At 43.3% G+C, this 20,742-nt stretch overlaps 1 protein-coding gene across 3 annotated transcripts in view; it reads left to right on the forward strand.

Annotated features, from left to right (window-relative positions):
• Positions 1 to 20,742, forward strand: part of SV2B (synaptic vesicle glycoprotein 2B) — a 63,548-nt gene that overhangs the window by 21,435 nt on the left and 21,371 nt on the right. For all 3 annotated transcript variants that reach the window (XM_059858574.1, XM_059858577.1, XM_059858575.1), the window contains exon 2: positions 10,944 to 11,793. In XM_059858574.1, the coding sequence (XP_059714557.1) occupies positions 11,310 to 11,793 (484 nt within the window). In that variant the 5' untranslated portion in view covers positions 10,944 to 11,309. The remainder of the gene's footprint in view (positions 1 to 10,943; positions 11,794 to 20,742) is intronic.

Raw genomic sequence — 20,742 nt, forward strand, 5'->3', positions numbered from 1 at the left:
CAGGCAATGCAACTTTCCAAAATGCTAAGGGGCCCATTACACATGCTTAAATTATCAATTCTCCTCTTCTGCAGGTGCAAAAATACTGCTGGGTGCTCTTTTGAGTCAAATCCTTCATGAGTATAAAAACATAAGTATAAATGTAGAGTTGCTATGTGTAAGGTTGCTGGTAAGCCAATGCCAAGATATTTCAGACTCTATGGCAATTTTTTTTGACTTTCTTCAAGATGCTGGTTTCAAAAGCAGGTTCTTCAAAGATCTGAGAATCTGAGATATTCAATGCACAGCTCAGACAGGCTTTGCAAGTTGTCTCTTTACAGAAGAAGACATCACTCTGGGGCATGTTGTGTTTGTGCTGCAGTGATACATGTGGGGCATATAATGATAATCAAATCTGTTGAATGATCATGGCTGCTACAAGGGTCAGGTCTCCTCAGCAGTGTGTCATATTAAAAAAAAAACAAAACCAAAAAAACTAATCACTAATCAAAATGCCATGAACATGAATGGAGCAAAAGGCAATGCTCCAGTATTTTCCCTGCCACTTAACCTTGAAAGGAGTCTCTTTAAATTTGCTTCTGCTTGCACTTGTATTTCTCCACAGGCAAGGTGCATAATGAACAGTACATTTGCAATTTCGAAAGCCCTTGAGGCCACAATACAATTGTTTTGGAGGTCTTATGCAGAAAAGAAAGAGGCTGGATTTGGTCTGAGAACCACCCTTTTTATCTGATCTCATAATAACTGAGCCCCCTTAGCCTTGATCATTGGGCAGCCCCCAAGGGAAACTCAGGGATTCAACAAGGGATCAAACTTATTAAAGGGCATGATGGAAGCATAAGGTTGGCTGTGTTTGTGACAGGCTACAGGGGATTTCTGGGAACAGGAGAGAATTCTGGCATGGCCCCTGCATTTGTGCACTTCACTGGGGCTGTCTGAGAGGCTGATGCCTGAGCATCCTGGGCTGGGAAAGAGCTGTTCCTGATGGCAGGAATGCCTTCCAGCCTTTGGAAATGTCTCTGCTACAGCTCTTTCTCAACACACTCCAATACCACAGAAAGCAGGAGATAACAACCCTGCAAAGGCTGCCCTGAGGTGCAGTAAATTATTTTGTCTCCGGGAGTGGGGAGGTGATCATGGGCAGTAACTGGTGGGTTTTTATCAGAACCTGGCACATCAAAGTCACCTCCCATCTGAGACAGGGGATGAGGAGGCACCCTGGCCACAGCAGTGTGGGAGCACTGGGCAAAGGGCCATTCTGAAAATGGCACAGCACTCTGAAAATCTGCATGGATCCAAAGGACAGGGGGAGCAAGGCAGGAAGGAGGAAAGGACAAGAGCATGGAGTGCTGGGGGCAAACAGACACTGCAGCCTCAGGGGTGCTCTGTTAGGTAGAGGCAGGAGAAAGAAGGAAAGGGGTATTTTAATAAGGTTACTTGCTCAAATAAAATCCCTCCTGAAAGAAAGCAGTACTTAGAAATCACTCAGGGTTTTTCTGCTTTCATAGCTCTGCCACTGAAGCAAATCTCTTCATCACAGCCATGTATTAATGAATTAGTTAATTAAGCAGCTCATTATTTAATAACTCAGGTTGCAAGTGTGATGAAATAAAAATCCCCTTTGTAGCCAGAGGCACATCTTTGCCAACAAGCTAAGCAGTTTATAGTTAATCAGGGATGTTTGCTGTCTGACACAGGCAGAATCTGCTGAATTGCAAGCAGTTTCCTTCCAAGGTTATTACTTACAGTCCTCTCTGGGAGCTTGTCAGGGCCCCCAAGCCCAGCCAGGTTAAACCTAATAAGCTGTCCAAGGGCAAACACAGGTAGAAATGCTCAAATTCATGAAAGGGCACCAGGGCACTGTTGTTTCTGAATAAACATCCAATTTCCTATTGGTTTACACTACCAGGTGCAATGCTGATAGAGAGGCTGGTTTATTAATAAGCTATAAACCCTCAAAGATTCTAGCTCATGGTGGTATTTAAAAAGACAAGGAAATAGAAACAGGTGCTGTTTGTTTGCCTCTGACATGGCTCCCCCAGGTGATTTTGGAAAAGCTCCTTTATTTGCATCTACATTGGGACACCTCTAAGCATTACTTGGGGTCCAAGTTGGGGTTTGTGCCTCAGCTTCACGTGAAGGAAAATGTCTGTGGGACAGCAAAGGTTGCCTTTATCTTGGTCATCATGTGGAGGATAGCTGGGTTTGAAGATGGGAATAAATCCTTACCTTGCTTGTCCACAGGGTCCCTGGAATATGGGGGAAAGCCCACAGCGTTTCCATTTCCATGCTCAGACACTGCTTTAGTCTCTCTCTGCCTCAAGTCATGATGTGATAAACAAATGTGAGAGTTTTTCCCAGCCTTTGATGGGACTTAGGAGCTCTGTAGGCTTCTTAGGTGCTGTGATAATGGGAGAGGAGGAGAAGAGGAAATAGATATCTGGAAGTTCAGAGACTGTGAGTAATTTCTCAGCTAAAAAATTGTTAAACTCAGTGAAATGGCCAAATTCCACCTCAGACATATGCATTTCTAAGTCTTCTTTGGGTAAACTATCATTTCCACAAAACTCTGGCACATAAAAGCAGACACTCCTCTCCCACCAGCCCTCCTGCTGTGACTCTCCTCCATCCTCCCTGGTTTTGTTCTTTTCCCCTTCACCACCTCCCTTCTGACTAAGCTCTCAGCTGTGTTTGCTCCTTGAAGCGAGTCTGTTCATTATTTATTAGCTCCCATACTCTGACACCATCTGTCTCAACTCATTATCCATATTCAGCTTGTCAAATTGACCTTTTATGGCCTTTCTCTGGGATCCTAATGTGTAGTCTGTCCCTCCTTATATAGATATGTGCTGCTAAGCTGCTGCTTCCCAACTCCTACTGTTGAACACTCCTCTCTGTATCTACCTCATGAACACCCAACTTGCTAGTCTGTGCCCCTAACTTCAGAAAAGCTGTTTATTCTGCTTGGCTGATGCTTGTTCCTTGTTTCAGCTGCTGCATGTTTGCTGTGCCAGCTTGCTGTGGCACACACTGTCTTAGATATGACCTTTAAAGCATCTGCACCAGCACAGTACCAGACTTGAGGGTGTAATCTCCTTCTAACAGTCTGGGGGACTTTCTGTCCCTTAGTTCATAACATAGTGGATTACAAGCTGAATTCAGCCCACAGCCACTTTGCTGTGAGTCACCAGCACCACCACCACAAAAGGCAATGGCATTTTAGTGTGCTGGAAACCAGAAATCTCCCCCAGTGGGATGGGTGAGACTGAAAAAATGGAAAGGCATTGGAGCAGTGCAGCCAGATTCTTACTCAGCATAAATCAGGTCAGTTCAATCAAACTACTGAACTATTTGTGTTCATACCCCCTCCATCTCTGCTTCCAAATCCAAGGGCTACTGTGAATGATTCAGCTTCAAAGACAATAGTTTCTCCTCAAAGAACATTGTGTAATGCAGGACTGTGGAATCAAATAATGCAATAAGTATTTTCTCCTGGTGGAACAAACATACACAGTGTGCACCTGCCTGGGAATGTGTAAAACCTACCACAGATCAATAGAGATTATCCAGAAACTGCATGAGACCTTCAATAAACTCCGTAGCAGAGCATTTTGAACTAAAATGCTTTCTCTAAATAATTAATCAGGGCTGCTGGTAACTCACTAAATACTCCAGCTCTGGTTTCCCTGCATTTCTTGATATACCAGGACTGCATCTGCACCAATCTTTTCCAACCTACAGTGTGGGAGCAGTGAATAAATGAGTCCTGTCCCAGGGACCCTGGCAGCATCTTTGAGCAAATCAATGTTTTTTACACAGAGGACTTTTACCCTACCTGTCCTACCTGAAGGGGAGCAATCAGCAGGTGCCATCTGTGCTGCTGAAAGTCAGTTCTGTGAACCAGATGATTTCAATTCAATGACTTTCAAATATTTTGCTCTTCTTTACAGAATCTGTGGCACAGATAGCTTGCTTAACAAGCTCCGTGGAGAGTTTTTGAACCTGTGTTACATATCTATCAAACAATTTCTTAATAATAAAAAAAGTTTCAGGAGAAACTAGTTTCCTCCTTAGTTTTCACTCAATACAGCGCTCTCCTCTGAAGCTACAACAAAAGACACCTTTTTCCACAGTTCAAAGCAAATTCTTTTAAAAGATAGGCTCTGCTACAGACTTTGATTTTTAAATCTCTTGCTGCCCAGACCCAGTTAGCCTCCTGTGTTTGCAGCCACAGTTAATCGTTGTAGCCATTAACACATAATTTTACACCTGAAAAACACATATTGGCATGCCCTTCTGTGTAATTTTGTTGTCTTTGATGGCAAAGCAGCTCACTTTTTGCTTCTGGCTACCATGTCACTAAACTCATATACCCTCCCTGATTATGTCTCAACCCATATACTTTCCTTGATTATCTTGTCCCTCTGGAACAAGAGCAGAAAAGAGACCTCAGAAATTATGTTGGATCTGATATTGCTTCAGTTGCAATGGGTTTTCAACCCAGGACTGTGATATAATCCTGCTTCAAGAATGCTTGATGCCCATGGCTTCTTTTGGACATTAATTGTAAGGACAAGTTTTACTTCCAATCTTGAGAGTCTGGAGAGGAATCAGAATGGAATATTTTTCCTAGTGATACATTCAGTGTCCCTTTACTTGTCTAGAATCCTGTAGAAACTTGCATCCCAAGAGCTGTTCTGTATTTTGGAAAAAAGAGACCAGGTCATCAGCTGATTAAATCACCCTGATTCACTGGCCAGTGTTCAGAGCTGAGAATATCCTCCTGGAAATTCCCCATGGACACACCACCATTGATGAGGGTATTTGATGGAAAGGCAAAGGAAGGAAAATGACTGCTGAAGACCTGCAAGAATTGTGATCTATTTTGATGCAATCATCCCCTAAAATAATATTCCACCACCATTGGTGTGGTTTGGGTTGGGTTGGGTTGGTTTGGCTGAGTGATGTCTTCCACAGCCAACTTCCAAAAGTGTTTCAGAGTCCTGTGTTCTGAGACTTTTCTCCTGTTATTTTGGCAGTGGAGAGATGCAAAAAGTTAAGCAAGAATTAATAAGGCTTAGGGCTGATCTCTAAGAGAGATGGCACCAGATGCTTTTATAATCCTTGGATATGAAGGCAAGAGCTACTGTTATTACTACACTTTTTTTTTTCCACTTTTTATGGATCAGTAATATGTCAGGGCTTCCATCTTCCCTGGCCATTTCCTCCTTTATTCTGATCATAGTTTGGACCATTAATCCCTGTTCTTGCTCCTTGACTTCCAGTTTCACTTGGTTTCTGCCTTTCTGTATTCAAAACCCCCTCGTTTCCTTTTTCTACCTTCCCTCACATATAAATTCTCTTCAGATCCTGCTGCTTTTCCCTCTGCAGGATCCTTGCCAAGAACCCAGCCTTGCCATCTGTCCAGGAGAATGATGATATTGTTCAGCTCTCTTCTGGATGTTGAATTGTGTGGCTGCAGCAGCAATTTTAATATTAGCAAAAAAACCGCAAAAAAACCAAACACAAAAACAAAAACAAAAACAAAAACAAACAAAAAACCCCCACCCACAATCAAAAACAACAACAACAACAACAAAAAAACCCAAAAAAACCCCCAACACTAATCAGAACCCTGTAGAAGAAAAACCCTTTTCTGCTCCACAGAGGTCAGATACTTTTAGTCTAATGCATATAAATAGCAGGATTACTTTTCCTGTATCATATTTCTCTATATTGTCTTCTATAAGGTGCACCTGAGATAATTTTACATCCATGAGAGCATAAAAAAAGTTCCTGTTACAATTTTTGTTGGTAAAAACATGCCATTTTTCCAAACCTGAATTATTTAGGGGGAAAAATCAGTTTCAATGAATGTTTCTAATAAAAAATGGATCAAGCAGTTGACAGGATGGCATTTCTTTAATGAAATATTTTTTTTCAGTTTGAAACAAATCTCTATGCACCTCCTCTTTTTTTATGCCAATGAAAAGGGCAACTTTCTACAGTGTAAGATGAAGAATTTATAATGCACCTGATCTGAAATAATTTCTGTTGTGAATTATGGGGTTGCAGTCTAATTTTTTAGATTAAAAAAAATATATATTATTTATACCAGTTGGAAAGAGGGAAATTTTCAAAGTTTTCCTGAGGTAAAATAGCACTTTTCTTAGTTAAAAAAAAAAAAAAAAACCTAAAATGCTAGACTGCAAGACTTCATTGAAAACCTGACAAAGACCTAGGAGCACTTCTCCTGACAGCTCCTCAGCTGTGAAGCTGTGAGCACAGAGACCTTTTTTCCCCCATTCTGGTGTGTTTAAGGTTTAAGGTTTTGGGGGCACAAGCTGCCCATCTATTAATATATTCATATATTCATATAACCACAGCTGTGAGGGACCTGCAATTCCCACCAGGGGAAATGCTGTCCTGATGTGGGGGCTGGAGGGACACAGAGATGCCAGCAAGAAAGGGACAGAGCCCAGGATGTTCAACCTGCAGCACTTCATCCAGCAGCTCAGTGATCACTCATTGCCACAGTGCTCAGCCTGTCTGATAATATTGCTGCCACTGCTGAAATCCAGGATGCTGCTCCCCTGGGAGCTGTGGATTCTTAGGCACCTCAGAAATCTGTCCCTTCCTCTGTACAAGCAGATCCATTAATTGCAGCTTCACTAAGAACCTGAGATTGGAACTTCACAGAAGCCTATCTGCATAATCATCTTTCTCCTTTCAGTGAGGAAAATTTCTTCTCAGGAATTTTTTACAGTCAGCTCTGTGACTGCAGAATGTCCTTATGGTCACTGTAGGATCTGGGCACCTTCCCATTGCTGTCAGCAGAAAGCAGCTCTGGGGGTGAGGATGTTCTGCAGGAGGAGTCGTCCTTCAGGCAGAATATTAAACTGCTCTGCCATCTGTTTTACAGGGATTATTCTGGTGAATGCTAAAAATCCCTTGAAAGCATTTTCATGGTGTCCCTGTCATGCTCCTTCTCCTTAGTGCTCAAATAACCTCTCCCTCCTGCTGTTGGTTTTGAGTGTTCTGCCTTTCTGAGCGTGCAGGAAGGCCCTGGGAGGCAGCTCCCAGCCTGGGCTCTCTGTGTCCCTGCTGGACCCACACCATGGATGTGCATTCATAATTGCAAATGCAATTTATGTGTGTGCACCCACAGCTCGTGCTCCCACAAAGCAACATCCTCACGCTCTCTGCTTTCCCAGAAACTCCATCATGCCCCAAGGTGCAATATTTCATGGAAAACCCTTCTCATATCTACCCTGTTCTCTAATTTGACAGGGTTTCTGTCCTCTGATAGAGCTCAGCTCTCTGACAAGCCCTGGGCTCTCTTCATTTAGTACCAAGCACGAGAAAATCACCCTTCTCTGCATCCCCTCCAAGCTCTGCTGCCCTCCAGCCCCCACTTTATCACCTCAGCATTCCAGACTTACCTATATGGCCCCTCAAAAAAGCAAATGCTGGTGTTGATCTGATTTTTTAAAGCATCCTTTTTCCTAGACTTGATACCATTTCTATTATCAGGATATCCAAGACTTTAGGTTCCTATTTTAAGTTGCAGAGCTCAAATGACTGAATTCCTGGCTAAGTATGCAACATCTGAGCTAACTAAAGAGCTAAAGAGTACAAGAAATTTGCATGGTGCACAGTGTTTTTTAAAGAAATGAGGAAAGGATCTGAATTCTGATGTATCCCAGGTTTCTGTGCCCAACACTCAGTTTAATGGGCTGTTTTGGGCAGACCCAGAATGAGGCTTTCCTGCCTCTGCCTTCCTGCCCCTGCAGGCTCTGCCTTATGGAGCCTGACATTTGTTGTGTCTTTAAAACCTCACTTGTGTGTCTCAGAAAGGGAACTGGCAGTTTAAATGGGCCAAGGGGTGTAATTAGAATCATTTAGATTGGAAAAGAAGTGTAAGATCATTAAGTCCAACCACTGAGCTGGCAGGGCCAAGCCCAGCACCAAACCATGTCCCCAAGTGTCACATCTACCTATCTGCTAAATGCCTCCAGGGGTGGTGACTCCACCACTGCCCTGGGCAGAATGTTCCAATGCTTGACAACCCTTTTGATGATACAATTTCCCTAATATCCTGTCTGAAACTTCCCTGGCACAACCTGAAGCCGTTTCCTGTTGTGCTGTTATCCAGGAGAAGAGACTGACACCCACCCTGCTACAATGGGCTTGGTGAGATGTGTATATTTGTCTCAAGCCTCATGCATCACTGTGAAGGGTAATTATAGCAACCCAAGCCTGCCATCTTTATGACACATCATGGTTTCGCATCTAAATGCTAAATGGGGCTGTTAATGAGTGAGTGCAGCTCAGCTTGAGTGAAAGGGTGTTAAAGAATCAGGTCTGGAGTGAATCAGCCTGTGCATATGTGGCAAAGAAAGAAAACAAGTGGTGTGAAATATAGAAAGTGTAGCATTCTGAAGTTATAGCCTGCTTCTCTGCACTGCCCCTTCTCCTGGGGTGATCCCAGAAAATGTCCATCCTCCCAACTGAATGGGAAACCAGACACTATTTTCTGCCATGACCTTTTCCCTGAATTTTTTGTTCTTCCCCATACAGGTGACTCTCACCGGTCTGTGAGACTCATCAGCCCTTGTCATTATTCCTTAGGCTGCCCAAGATGTGATTCCATCTGGTAAATGCCAGACTTTGTGTGTCAGTGAAAGAGCACGGATGCTTCAATAGCTCTTTTCTGAGTTTGTGATCTTTGGTCCTGTTGTGGGAGGCAAAGAGCCCAGCTTTAAGCCTCGGCAGCTTTTAAATAGAGAACAAAAAGATTTCCAGCGCTTAAGAACATACTTTCACCTTTTGAAAAGAGAGATAAGGTCTATGGAGACTCAGAGTCTGATCAGTTCTGCTATTGATCATTAGTATTATTGTTACTTTGTTTCCTAAAATGAGTTTTCAATTCAGTTCTGTGGCAACCAGAAAGGGACAAACACAGTGAGGTCACTGAGCTTCCTGCTCCAACATTTGAGGTCACTTTGAAGCATGACCTGTCAGCAGATGATTCTTAAAGACTTCCAAAGCAAGGCCTAATGTTCTTTTGCACATATTGTTCTTTTGTTTTTTCTCTTTAAATAAAAGGCTCCTTCCCTTACTTTTCAAAAGAAAATATGTCTCTGTGGAACTACATTTTACCGCCTTGGAGAACACAATGTTCAGTAATGTTCAGTCATGACACAAATCATTGTGTAATCAAGAAAGTTACTTCAGGACTGGGAGAGAGTTCTGAGACTCAAAAGTAATTCTGGACTTTTTTAACCATTGAAGGTAACACTCCAGCCCTGAAACAAGAGCTGTAGGACTCACTTAAGTGCTTCTGATGGCTGTCAGATGTATTAACTCCCCTGCACATTAACAGCTCTGGTGCCTATGCAAATACTTCTCTTTACCCCTCCCTGCACTGTGGACTCCTGATCATTATAACCTGATCAGAATGCATTTGGCATTTTAATTTTTTTTTTTCTATTGCTTTATTGATCACTCTTTTTGAGCCCTGGAAGAATGCCATGTTGCCTTTTTCACTTGAAGCAAAATGTACGGTGATTCAGCATAAAGGGAAGAGGAAACACGTTGATTGTAGTGACAAACAGCAGAGAAAAGGAAAAGGTTCTGGCAGGTTCTGCAGAGGCTGCGTTGTAATTATGGGCCACAAATATACAGGTAGATAAACAGAAGGGCAGAGGAAGCTTTTATGAAGTTCCTTGGAGCAGTTCCATGAACTGCGCAGGCAAGGCATGGCCATTAATCCGTGCAGAGAAGTCAGGCCTGTGCTCCTTCCTTACTCTGAGCAGAAAATCACAGCATTGGCAGCAGGAGTGATGCCCCTCGGAGCATTTCATTATAGAGAGTGCTACTGAATTTCTCCTCTGAAGTCATTTCAGCTGCATATAGCACTGTTATTTACAGTGTGTGCGTTTGCGTGCGCTTCTATAGGTCAACTGGCTGTGTAGGTAACAACACCCACACATCCTCAGGCTTGTGCCTGCCCATGTCAATCCATTCCTCATTTACACTTCATTTAGGCAAGTAGCTCAAAGCTTGAAGCAAAGTCCACGTTCTGTGCATGCCTACGCTGTGCTGGCTGCTCTGGTGTGACTCCACTCCCTTTCCCATGTGCTTCTCCTTCCAAGCTCTGTGTTTGCAGCTGTGTGAGGCAGGGGAACACTGCAGAGCCAGCTGGCTGGAAACTGCCTGGAAAATAATGGAAATCAGGTGTCCAGAAGGACTGTGTGTTTAGATGCGTCTTGACTTTTCTTGGTTTTCCCTGCAGACAGCAGTGATTCTGTATTAGCTTTGGGTTTTTTTTTTTTGCTTTCTGTGAAAACCATCCCCTGTTGGTTTTTAGATACGGGAAGAACAGAGCTTGGTGTGACTTTTGGTGACTTCGCAGACTCTGTATGCCAGTTGTGCATCTGGGATACAGATGGAGAGACACTAGGGAAAAGAAGAAGCCAATAAATAAAATTAATGTGGGGATCTGGATGAAAAAGAAAGCCAGGATCATATTTTGTCCCATTATGATGCTAGCCAGTTGTAGGGACCAGGGATGAGTGTACTCTGAGGAGATGGATGGAAACATATTTAGCAACCTTAGAGCTCTGTTCCAGCAACCCAGCCCAGTGCTGTTCTGCTCTCCATGGAAAGCAGGACCACATGTGGGAGGCAGGACTTCCAGGAATGACAGAAATTGGGACCACATGGTACTTTACTTTCTACTTTGGGTTCCCACTGAACTTGGTACATTTTAATGCTCGGTTTTTTTCTGAGGCTTTGGGTTTTGATGATGCAAAAGCATTCCTCTGTTGCCATATTTTTTCAAAGGAAAAGCACGTATTCCAAATGTTGGGCATTAAACTCAGTGCATGTGTGCTTGCAAGCTTACTGCTGTCTCATTGCTATTGTCTCCTCTTTCTCAGGACATGACCTTCAGCACCACAATGAATCAGGAAAAACCTGTCAAGTCCTCCTAGCTTCCCGGCTGCGCAATTTGCTCTTCCCTCGCTGTTCCCCAGACAGCAGCTTTTCTCACCCAAAGCACAAGAGCCAGCAAGTCACAAATGACAGCTGAAAAGTGAAGCATTACCAAAAGCTGCGTCAGACTCTGTCAAAGAGAACCTTTATATATAATTCTCCTTCCAAGCCTGGGAAGCTGTGCATCCCATCAGTTCCGAAGAGCGGAGAGAAGATATGTTCAAGTAACCGACACCAGGAATTGCACAAATCCATACCCATTTCAGAATATCTACACAGTGACCTGCAGCATTTAGAACTCTCCTTTCAGAATGGATGATGGATATAGAAACACAAACCAGGTCTCAGATGACTACAGGTACCAGGATGGCAACTACGACGCACCCAACGACGGCTACTACCGGGGCGGGGAAGAGCCCGCGCAGGATGAGGATGCCCAGAGTGATGTCACAGAAGGCCACGATGAGGATGATGAGGTCTATGAGGGGGAGTACCAAGGGATCCCCCACCCAGATGACATTAAAGAGAAGCAGAAGAAGCGAGCCCCTGCTGTGGATGATGAGTACAGAGACCGTGCTGACCTCATGGCCGAGAGGATGGAGGATGAGGAGCAACTCGCGCACCAGTATGAGAACATCATTGAGGAGTGTGGCCACGGACGCTTCCAGTGGACTCTCTTCTTTGTTTTAGGGTTGGCACTGATGGCAGATGGGGTGGAGGTGTTTGTGGTTGGATTTGTTCTTCCCAGTGCCGAGAAGGATATGTGCTTGTCCAGTTCCAACAAAGGGATGCTGGGTAAGTTGGCAAACAGCTCTTCTAATGCAGTGAGAAGCAGCTGGGACACCTTTTTTTAGTGACCAGCTGTTTCAGGATCTTCTGATGACTTTCTTCTTGTGTTGTATGTCATGCATAGTCATGCCTGGCTGGATCTGACTTAGGAGGGGTTCACATGCTGATGAGCAGCAGAATTGTACCAGAATGTGCTGTGGCCCCAGTGCCAGTCTGGTCAGTGAGGGCTAGATCTGGGCAAGGCAGCTCACAGTCTGCAGGTCCACAGGGCTAAACTCCAACGGGGGGTTCAAGGATAAATAAGTGAAATGTTAAAGGTGAATCTAGTGACTCAAAATTAAAAGCTGTTAGGAACTCCAGGTTTTCCTTTTCTTCAGCCCAGAGTCCCAACAGGCAAATCAACTGTGCAGTCAGTTCCTTCTGCCAGCTAACTTCTCAGTTTGGTCATATGTCCTGGATCAGATGTAGTCAATGGAGGTTTTTCTTTAGGTCTGTGGAATGCAATTAAAGTGTAGCATGAAGATTAAAGCTGAGGCTACTGGCAACATCCCTTTTGCATCACTACCAACATCTCCCTGAGGTCAAAATACAAGGCTTGGTTATTTATTGAGACCGAGACTGGGTGGAAAGGTTTGGACAAACAATTTTTTCCCTTGAACAATAGGCAAGCCAAATTCCATCAGCCAACACAGCAAAGCCTCCCAGATCTCCAAGAATCAGGACAGGATCCAGCAAGGTCTGTAGTGAGAGCCAGCCACGCAATAGGACAGAGCATCTGGAAGGGAAATAAAATAGTTCCTGGAATAACTGCTTGAGGAGGGAAAGAGTGTGTCTTGATGGACATGTACTGGGGTTGCAGGGAATCATCAGGGACTCTAGGTCATACTTGCTGGCCCAGAAGCCCTGCCTGATGCAAGGAAAATGCAGATTTGGGACTAGACCCCAGCCACTGACTTCATTCTATTGACATTATTTTAGTGTGACAAAGGCAATAGATAATTATCCCTTTATAAACATCTCCTCTTGGTGTACTGAGGTCATATTCACTTTTCTGTTTTTCCCTTTTTACTTTGAACTTGAGGATCGGGATGTTTCCTTCTATAGTTAGCCAGGTCTGTACTGACTTTTGTGCCTTAAAGAATTTAGTCACTTTTTTGCTTCACAAACCCATTAAATTTTCTAGCTCGAAATATCCTGTCAGATATCTAAAAGCAAACCTCTCACAATTAGATCCTGATTTCAAAGGGACTTTGGAATGCACCAGCTCCCTGTGGGACACAAGGCTTGGTGTCTTTTTAGTGATGAGACCTTTTTTGAAAAGCAGGTCATTTATTTTGGTGACTCTATGAAAGCTGAGATTTTCTGAAACTCTGACCCCATAAATATCTACCTCTGTATAGCTCAAGCTCTGTCAGGCTCCTGAATGAGAAAACTTCAAATGTCACAAGGAAATCTATCTTTGAAGTATTTCTGGCCCAACCACAGGTAAAAATGAACACGAAATCTCCCCAGAGAGCGCGTTCTGCTTTTTCCAGCTCAGTATTTGCAAGGTGGAAAGTTCAGGGTGTTCTGATAAGCTCTGAATAAGCAAGGAGACATTTGGGTCTGTATCCAATCCCAGCTCCAGCCTCCTGCGCACTACCAGAGCTAATCTGGGACTGCTAATGAGGGGAAGAGAACTCTTCTTGCTGCCTTTCCTGCCCACTTTCAAACACAGCTTGTGAGAACCTGATTTTGCAGAACAATTTCTCCTGTCCTTAGCTTGTTTGTTTGGGGGATCTGCTGTCAAACTGCTTTTATTCAAACTATTTCATGACTTCATTATGGCAGGGAAAAAGAGAATTTTTCTTAAAACAATAAAAGCTTGTTTATCTTAGCTTGGGGCAGGGAGGAGAGTGCGTGGTTATGGTAGCATGCAGTTGTTATTGACTGATGGTGTATGTGGGGCAGGTCTCTGATTCCGTCCATCTTACTTGTTAAAAATCCTTTCTTGTCTGCTGGACATTTCTCTGCTGTTGAGGTTTGTGAGATGACTTTGTGAAAATGAATTAAGCATGGCTTGGAAAGCCTCACCTTGCCCAGCAGTGCTCTGATGTAATGAGTACCCAAGGCATCAAGAAAAGAGAATTTGATGAACCTGGGGTGGGTAGAGGGCTCCTGGAGGGTATAGGAAGGGATCAGTGCAGATCTCTGGCTTTGGAGAGGGGAAGGAGACCTTACTGCCAAATGAAGGGTGGCAGCAGCAGGAAAGAGGGTGTTGGAGGTTTGACAGGCAGCAAGGCAGTGCAGGGACTCGAGGTGTGAGTGCAGCCCTGCCTCCAGCACAGCCTCGTGTCCCAAATACTGCCCCTGCAAGGAGGGGGCATAAGGACAGCAGATATCAGCTTCTCAAGGGGAAGGCTGAGGAAGTGCTATTGATGGAGACAAGAACAAAATCATTAAAATCTTTGGATAGCTTCAGCTCCTATCCACCTGCAGCTAGAAAAAAATGTATCTCCCACAAAGCTCAGAGTGTCCAAAACATGCTCATGTCCCTCTGTGGATCCATTCCCTTGGTGGTCTATGGCAGTGCATGTTGATCAGGGTTCAATTACACTTGGAGATTGATGTGGTGGCAATCAAAGAGCCTTCACCTCAATTTCTAATGTTCATCCTGTGCATGAGAGTGTCTGCACAGGATGAACAGAGGGGTGATTAGAGCAGGCACAGCTTTCCCTCAAGTTATCCCTCAGTTTTAGGGAAGCAGGGATATTATCCACACGTAAGCTACTGCCCCTTGCCTTATCCCCCTGTACCAATAAACATCCACAGATAAGCTTGTGTTTATTCCCAAGGAACCGATTATCTGCCCAGTTTTTGCTAAGGAAACATAACCAGGTTTTCCCAGGAGCAGTTAAGGTCACTTCCAGGCAGCTGCTAACATTTAAACACACAAGGGCCCAGCCATAACAAGAGAGGCCGGGGGGAAAAACAAGGCAGTAAGTCAGGTGAATAATCAAACTCCAGCAGAAATAGGAAGGGACAAATAAGAGTGAGGAAGCAGATGCCTCCTAAAGACCAATTTAGTGAAGTTCAACTTCTGTTAAAAGGACATTTTGCATTAAACACTCTGCATATTGCATATTTTTTCTCCCTTGGAAAGCAGTCATGGGAAAATATCAAGCAAACTATGGCCAAATTATGTAAAAATTGCAAATAAACAGATGCCCACGGTGTTTCATGAAATGTGTGAAATGGATATGACACATCTTAGAAAACGTTTACATTTCATTCTGAAAATAAACATCTCACCATCAGATGCAAATTAACAGCTATTTTAGCCCTAAATATCCCGAGTGGGACAAAATACGTATTTGGAGTTTTTTATTTATGAGAAATGCTATTTTAAATATGATTTCAGGGGTATTACACAAATAAAACACAACAAAAAAAAAAAGAAACAGGATCTATATTTCAGCAGTTTGATTTAATCGACTTATAAGTTGTAAAGAATAAGTTTGGTGACATGTAACAATTTTATTTTTACATATTTATTTGAGATATCAGCTTTGCTGAGCTTTCATCAGTCAAAATTATGACTCAATTCTTAAATTTACTGAGACAGAATATTCCTTCTCAGTAGGATAAGCCCATTGGAAACAATTTTTTTAATATGCTAATGATAATCAAAAGAGTAATAAAATTTGTCTTTTTATATTTATGATACACAGTATCATTATTTGGAGAAATACTTTATAAATATATATCTTTACATGCTATAAATCACTTCTTAGAGGACTAAATATTATGTTTGCAAGAGTGGTAAGTACACAAGTATAAAAGATAATGACATAGTAATGTCTTAAACTTCTTCACATCCTGCATATAAAAAACTTGGGGCACAGCTGAAGCATCAGCCCTCCCAGATCCCAGAGCTGCAGCTGTGTTATCATCATTTCATAGTTCACTAAACGGAGACAAGGAAATTTTTAAGGGCTTTGCCCATAACTGTAAAACAGCTACACCAAGGCTGAGAATAAAATTGCTTTTTCAGGCTCCCTTCTCCTTTTTATGATTTATTAATTTTTTTTTAAGGAGAATGTAATATTACAGACTCTTAACCTCCCAATGCCAGATTAAAAAAAACTAGTAAAGAAGATCCTATAAGTAATAATTCTTTTATGTAGCAACTCAAGCTTGGCTGTGTGAGCCAGGTTAAATAGTGTGTGTACAACATGCCTGCTTTTAGTTGTGTGAAGAGGATGTTTTATTATCAGCTGAGATAAAATCTGGTCGCAGCTTCTCATTGCCCTGAATTCACCTGATATGACAGTAAATCCTAATCCCCTCTGCAGAGCTCAATGACTTTTCTCCACCTCATTTTTTTTTCCTCTGGCTGAGCACAGACAAGCCCAGGCATGGCTCCTTTGCTCTGCCATGGTTATTTGCTGCCTCTTTTGCTCTTCCATGGCCATGGACCCCCACCTCAGCAGCCCCCACACCCTGCTGGGACCTGCCCATGTCAGGCACGGCTTCCTGGCTGCACATTTGCTCTCAGTTGGAAATGGTCAGCCCAAGGAGCATCAGCTCCTTGAGCAGAACGGAAAAAATAAAGGTTTTTGTTTTTGTCATTTGAGAACACCCCACATTTTGTGTAGGTCTGATATGGGGATGAATGCCTGTGTCTCCATCTGTAAACACTGTGGGAATTTAATCTGATGCATTCCAGAGTGAGGAGGTTTTTGTTGGACAGAAAAGGATTTGTTTGGCCTGCTCTGTTGAAATCTTTGCTTTAGCAGAAGGGTTGGGTGGGGAGAAGCAGATGGTCCCATGAATACTGTGGTGCTGGACAAGTCCCATGGGGAGATGTGAAGCCAGCTGAGTGTAAACACCACCCACACCCCGCTGGCAGCGCCGAGCGCGGCTGTGCCTCACTCACCCGTGCTGTGCCACAGCCCCACGGGCTCACCCACCCACCCCAGCTCCAGCTGCACAACCCCCTTGATCCCAGCAGCCAGATATGCCCAATATCCACAGACAGGTCTCCCAAAATGGAGTGCTGCCTTTCCTGTGGCAGATTCCCTTCTCAGTGCCAGAGGCGCTGGCTGTGGAAGGAGTCTCCCTGCTTGTAGTAACCAACAAGGAGAGTGCAATGGGATGAGCCTTTCCTTGGAGTTCCTCTTAAAAGGTCAAGGTGACCATGGGGAAAGCATTAATAAACCTACAAGGAAGAGCAGATTGAATATTGCAGGAAGAATGGAAAAAAAGACCACCAGCCTTCAGCTCATCCTCTGTCAAGACCCACCCATCACTATGGTACAAGAGAGGCAGCAGGATCACTGCTTTATTTCTCTCTTTCAACTACTTACAATTGGATCCTCTGCCTTGCCACATCTGTCTCCCAAACTGTCTAGACCTGACTCACAAAGTTTTCTTTGTGCCCATAAGATGTATCCCTGGCAGATTCTACACCAATAGCAGTATTTTAATTTTGTTGTTATTACAATTTGAACTACAAGATATATAAGGTCCTAATAATTTTTTGCTGTCCAAATGCTTTCCCTCTTCAAGAGCCTCTTTTTTTTACCATAGGGCTGTGCTGGTATTGGCCTGGGATTGGAAGACAGGTAGGAGCTTTCCCATTCCTGTGGTTACTGGCTCCATGCAAGCCAGAGACAACCCTGGGCCCAGGCAGCTCCCTTACCTCCCTGACAGCCCCAAGGACTCTGGACTAATTCTTCTCAGTGAGCTATTTGGCTCAAATAGCTCAGATTTTCTATTTATTCCACAAGTCTTTGTCCTGCCTTTAAAGGGATTATTTTTAGATGTGCCTCTTTTTTAAGGACTTTAATCCCATTAACTAACAATAAGAAGAAATCATGCTTGTGGTGCAGATTTAGGTAAACCTTGAAATTTTTCGGTTTTTTTCTGAAACCCTCGGAAGTCTACTTTTAACTATATTGAAGCAGTAAAAATACAGTTTATGGCACACCCAGAGCCATATACTGTATCTGCAGTATATTCCTTTCCTTCTTCCTAGAACTTCAGCTTTTAACTTCAAATTCCTGTCCAAAACAGAGCACACAACTTCAGTAAAGGCTAATAAATTTCTTAGTGTGAAAATGCTAAATATGTTACCCCTTTTCTAGTGGGAATAAGCCCAGTCAGTGGTCACATATTTTCCTTATAACTTCAGCAATGGATGAGTCATAACCCAAAATTTATTCATAGAATTTCAGCTCTTTGGTTTTCCACCACTTTTATGGGAAGCTTTTGCAGACTTTCCCACAGGCATTCATTATACTCCAAGACTTGTGGAATAGCCTGCAAATAATGGCTTATTCAGAGTTGCCCTTAACTTTTCATCCGAGCACCTTATGTGTCAATTGGGAAGCTGATCCCTCCTAGCACAGTCTAAGTCTGCGTGGTTTGAAGCCAAGTCTAGAAGTCAAGGTTCTGGTGCAGACCATTGTAATGTTGTACTGTAGAACGTTTGATGGACAGAACTAGCCCAGCAAAATAAATACCATTTTGTGATCACTTTTTTTGGTCCAACTCTCCTTAAAATTTTCATTTCCTTGACATGAGCTGGATCTTTTCCAGAGGTAGCAGCCATCACTGTGTTCTCTGGAAGGTTGTCTCCCTGCAAAGAGGCTGTTTGAGTAACTTTTCCACTCTTCCCTGGGTCTCTGCCACCTTGTTGTCAATCCAGGGCACAGCAATCTGCAAAGCAGACCTTGTTCTGCACCCTGGGTCCCAAGATCCATCAGCTGACAGAGTGTTCTATAGCAGCTACCCCAAAATTTTAATTACATTGGCCAGAACATGCAGTCTTCACCAAAAAAAGACCTCTCCATGATAAGGAAGTGTTCTGTTGATTTTCTTTCAACCCTGAAGTACATATTTCCATAACCAGGATCCTTCCCTCAAAACCTGGCTAAGTAGACAGTCTCTGCTTGTCCCTTTCCTTTTCTGCTGATTTTTATTGTTTTAAATTTCTGGGGGACCATGCATTGATTGATTTATCATATACAATAACTAATTAAAACAACATCCTCTAGATGAGTTTGTGACATTAACAGCTCTGCTGTGGTTTGTCTACTCACTGTGTGGTGGATGCTGTGTTGCAAAGATCCAATCTTCCTTTCCATCCCAAGTTTGGGCTCCTTAGTCAGAATCTGCAGGGCTTTGCTAACAATCTCCTCCACCTCCTCCTGACCTGGGACATTTTCCATTACTAAGAGGATTTGGATGAACATCTGCCATCCAGGGATTTTCTCCAGGGGAAAAAAAAAAAAAAAAAAGAAAAAAGAAAAAAAAGAAAAAAGGGGAAAAAAAGTTTGGCAGATCATTTTTTCTTCCTCACCAGGGTCTGGCAGTGCTGGCAGGGCTCTCTGTCAGATGGGTGGCTGTGATGCACCAGTGAGTAGATGCAGGGCTTATCATCACTTCCTTCTGCTGGCTGCCATCAGAGTTGCTCCATTAAATGGGGCTCAGGAGCCAGGGTAGAAGCATTAAGCCATCCAGGACTGCATTAAGATCCTTCCTTCAGGAAGTTTTTGGACTGCAACTGTTTTTGCTTTGGCTCACCCTTGCAATTTGCACTTCAGTGAACAAGCTGGTGGTCAAAGTTAATAGAAACAGAGATCCCAGACTGTGATATGTGTTTGTATCTTCTCTTGAGATCAGTACCTGAAACCTTTACACACCTGCAGAACTCCTCACCAGGACAGCTTGGATCAGGAGGGTAGGGCAGGGAGTGCAAGGATTGATTGCACAGAGCCACGTGCTCGTGGTGGAGGTACAATTGGCCAAATCCAGCTCCACAGTTCTGGTACAAAGGCTTTTAATAGACAAGAACAGATTTTTTGCCTTTGACAAACAAATCCTGCCCATCAGACATCGTGTGGATTGAAAAGAATCACTCACAGATTGGTGAACCCACTGTGGAATAGAGAGATTGAAGAAATCCAAACTTTTCCCCATCTGATCAGTGTGACACAAGTGTCCTTCAAATGCTGCAATGGATCTCTGCTGCATAGCTTTTAATTTAGTAACACATTTTAAATGAAGTGCAGGCATTTGCAATCAAAAGGAAGACAGGATCAGCTGCCAGATAACTCTGCATTAGCCCTTAGCTGGCTTTGCTGGATGGCACAGAGCTGCCTTCAGCCACCAGACTGATTGTTTTGTTTAAACATTAATAAATTACAAAAGCATTCATTGCCACCTTGTTTTCCAAGTGTATTTGACAGAACAAGAGAAGCCAAGCTTGGTTCAAGGTGAGGAATGAACCTCCAAAGAGCCAACCATGCCTGAAAAATGTTTCTTTTAGCTGTATTTCTTCAATAAGTGACTAGGAATGTTTCCTATTAAGGCAATGTATTTACTTGCTCAGCATCCAATGCCTTCACTCAGGGCAGGGATGCAGGGAGCACTGCTGCTTTCCTTCAACCCCTGCTCAGCTGGCTCTTGAACCTGACATGTCCCCAGTCTCCAAACATCCTCAAGCATCATCCCTTTCCTTCAAGAACTCCCTGCACTGAAGGGAAAGAAGAAAGGGAAAACAGAAAGTTCTGCTTCCCAGCAAGCAGCTGTTCTCTTGCTGGGAAGCAGAACTTCTATCCTGAAATAGCTCAGCCCATCTGGATGACTTCCAGCTGTGGTCAGGCCCCATCAGGATCTCCACAGCAGGACTGTGCAGCCTATAGACACAGGATACAATCCTGTCAATGGGGTTTGATGTGATGCAGGAGGTACTCTTGGGAGCAGTCTCTTGTACCTCTGTGCTCTCCAGGAAAAACTGTGGTTGCAACCAATTTCTTCTGAACCACATCTGGAAAGTAGATAAAATAAATGAAAAAATAAATTCCTGAACCTTTGAGTATTATGAACAAGTGTTATCTACACTGGTACCTGCATTAAAAAAAAAGGCAATAAAATCTGTGGATCTTCTGCAGCAGTGGCAGTAGAAGA

This window comes from Haemorhous mexicanus, chromosome 13 (genome assembly GCF_027477595.1).
Source record: "Haemorhous mexicanus isolate bHaeMex1 chromosome 13, bHaeMex1.pri, whole genome shotgun sequence".
Classification (NCBI taxonomy): Eukaryota; Metazoa; Chordata; class Aves; order Passeriformes; family Fringillidae; genus Haemorhous; species Haemorhous mexicanus.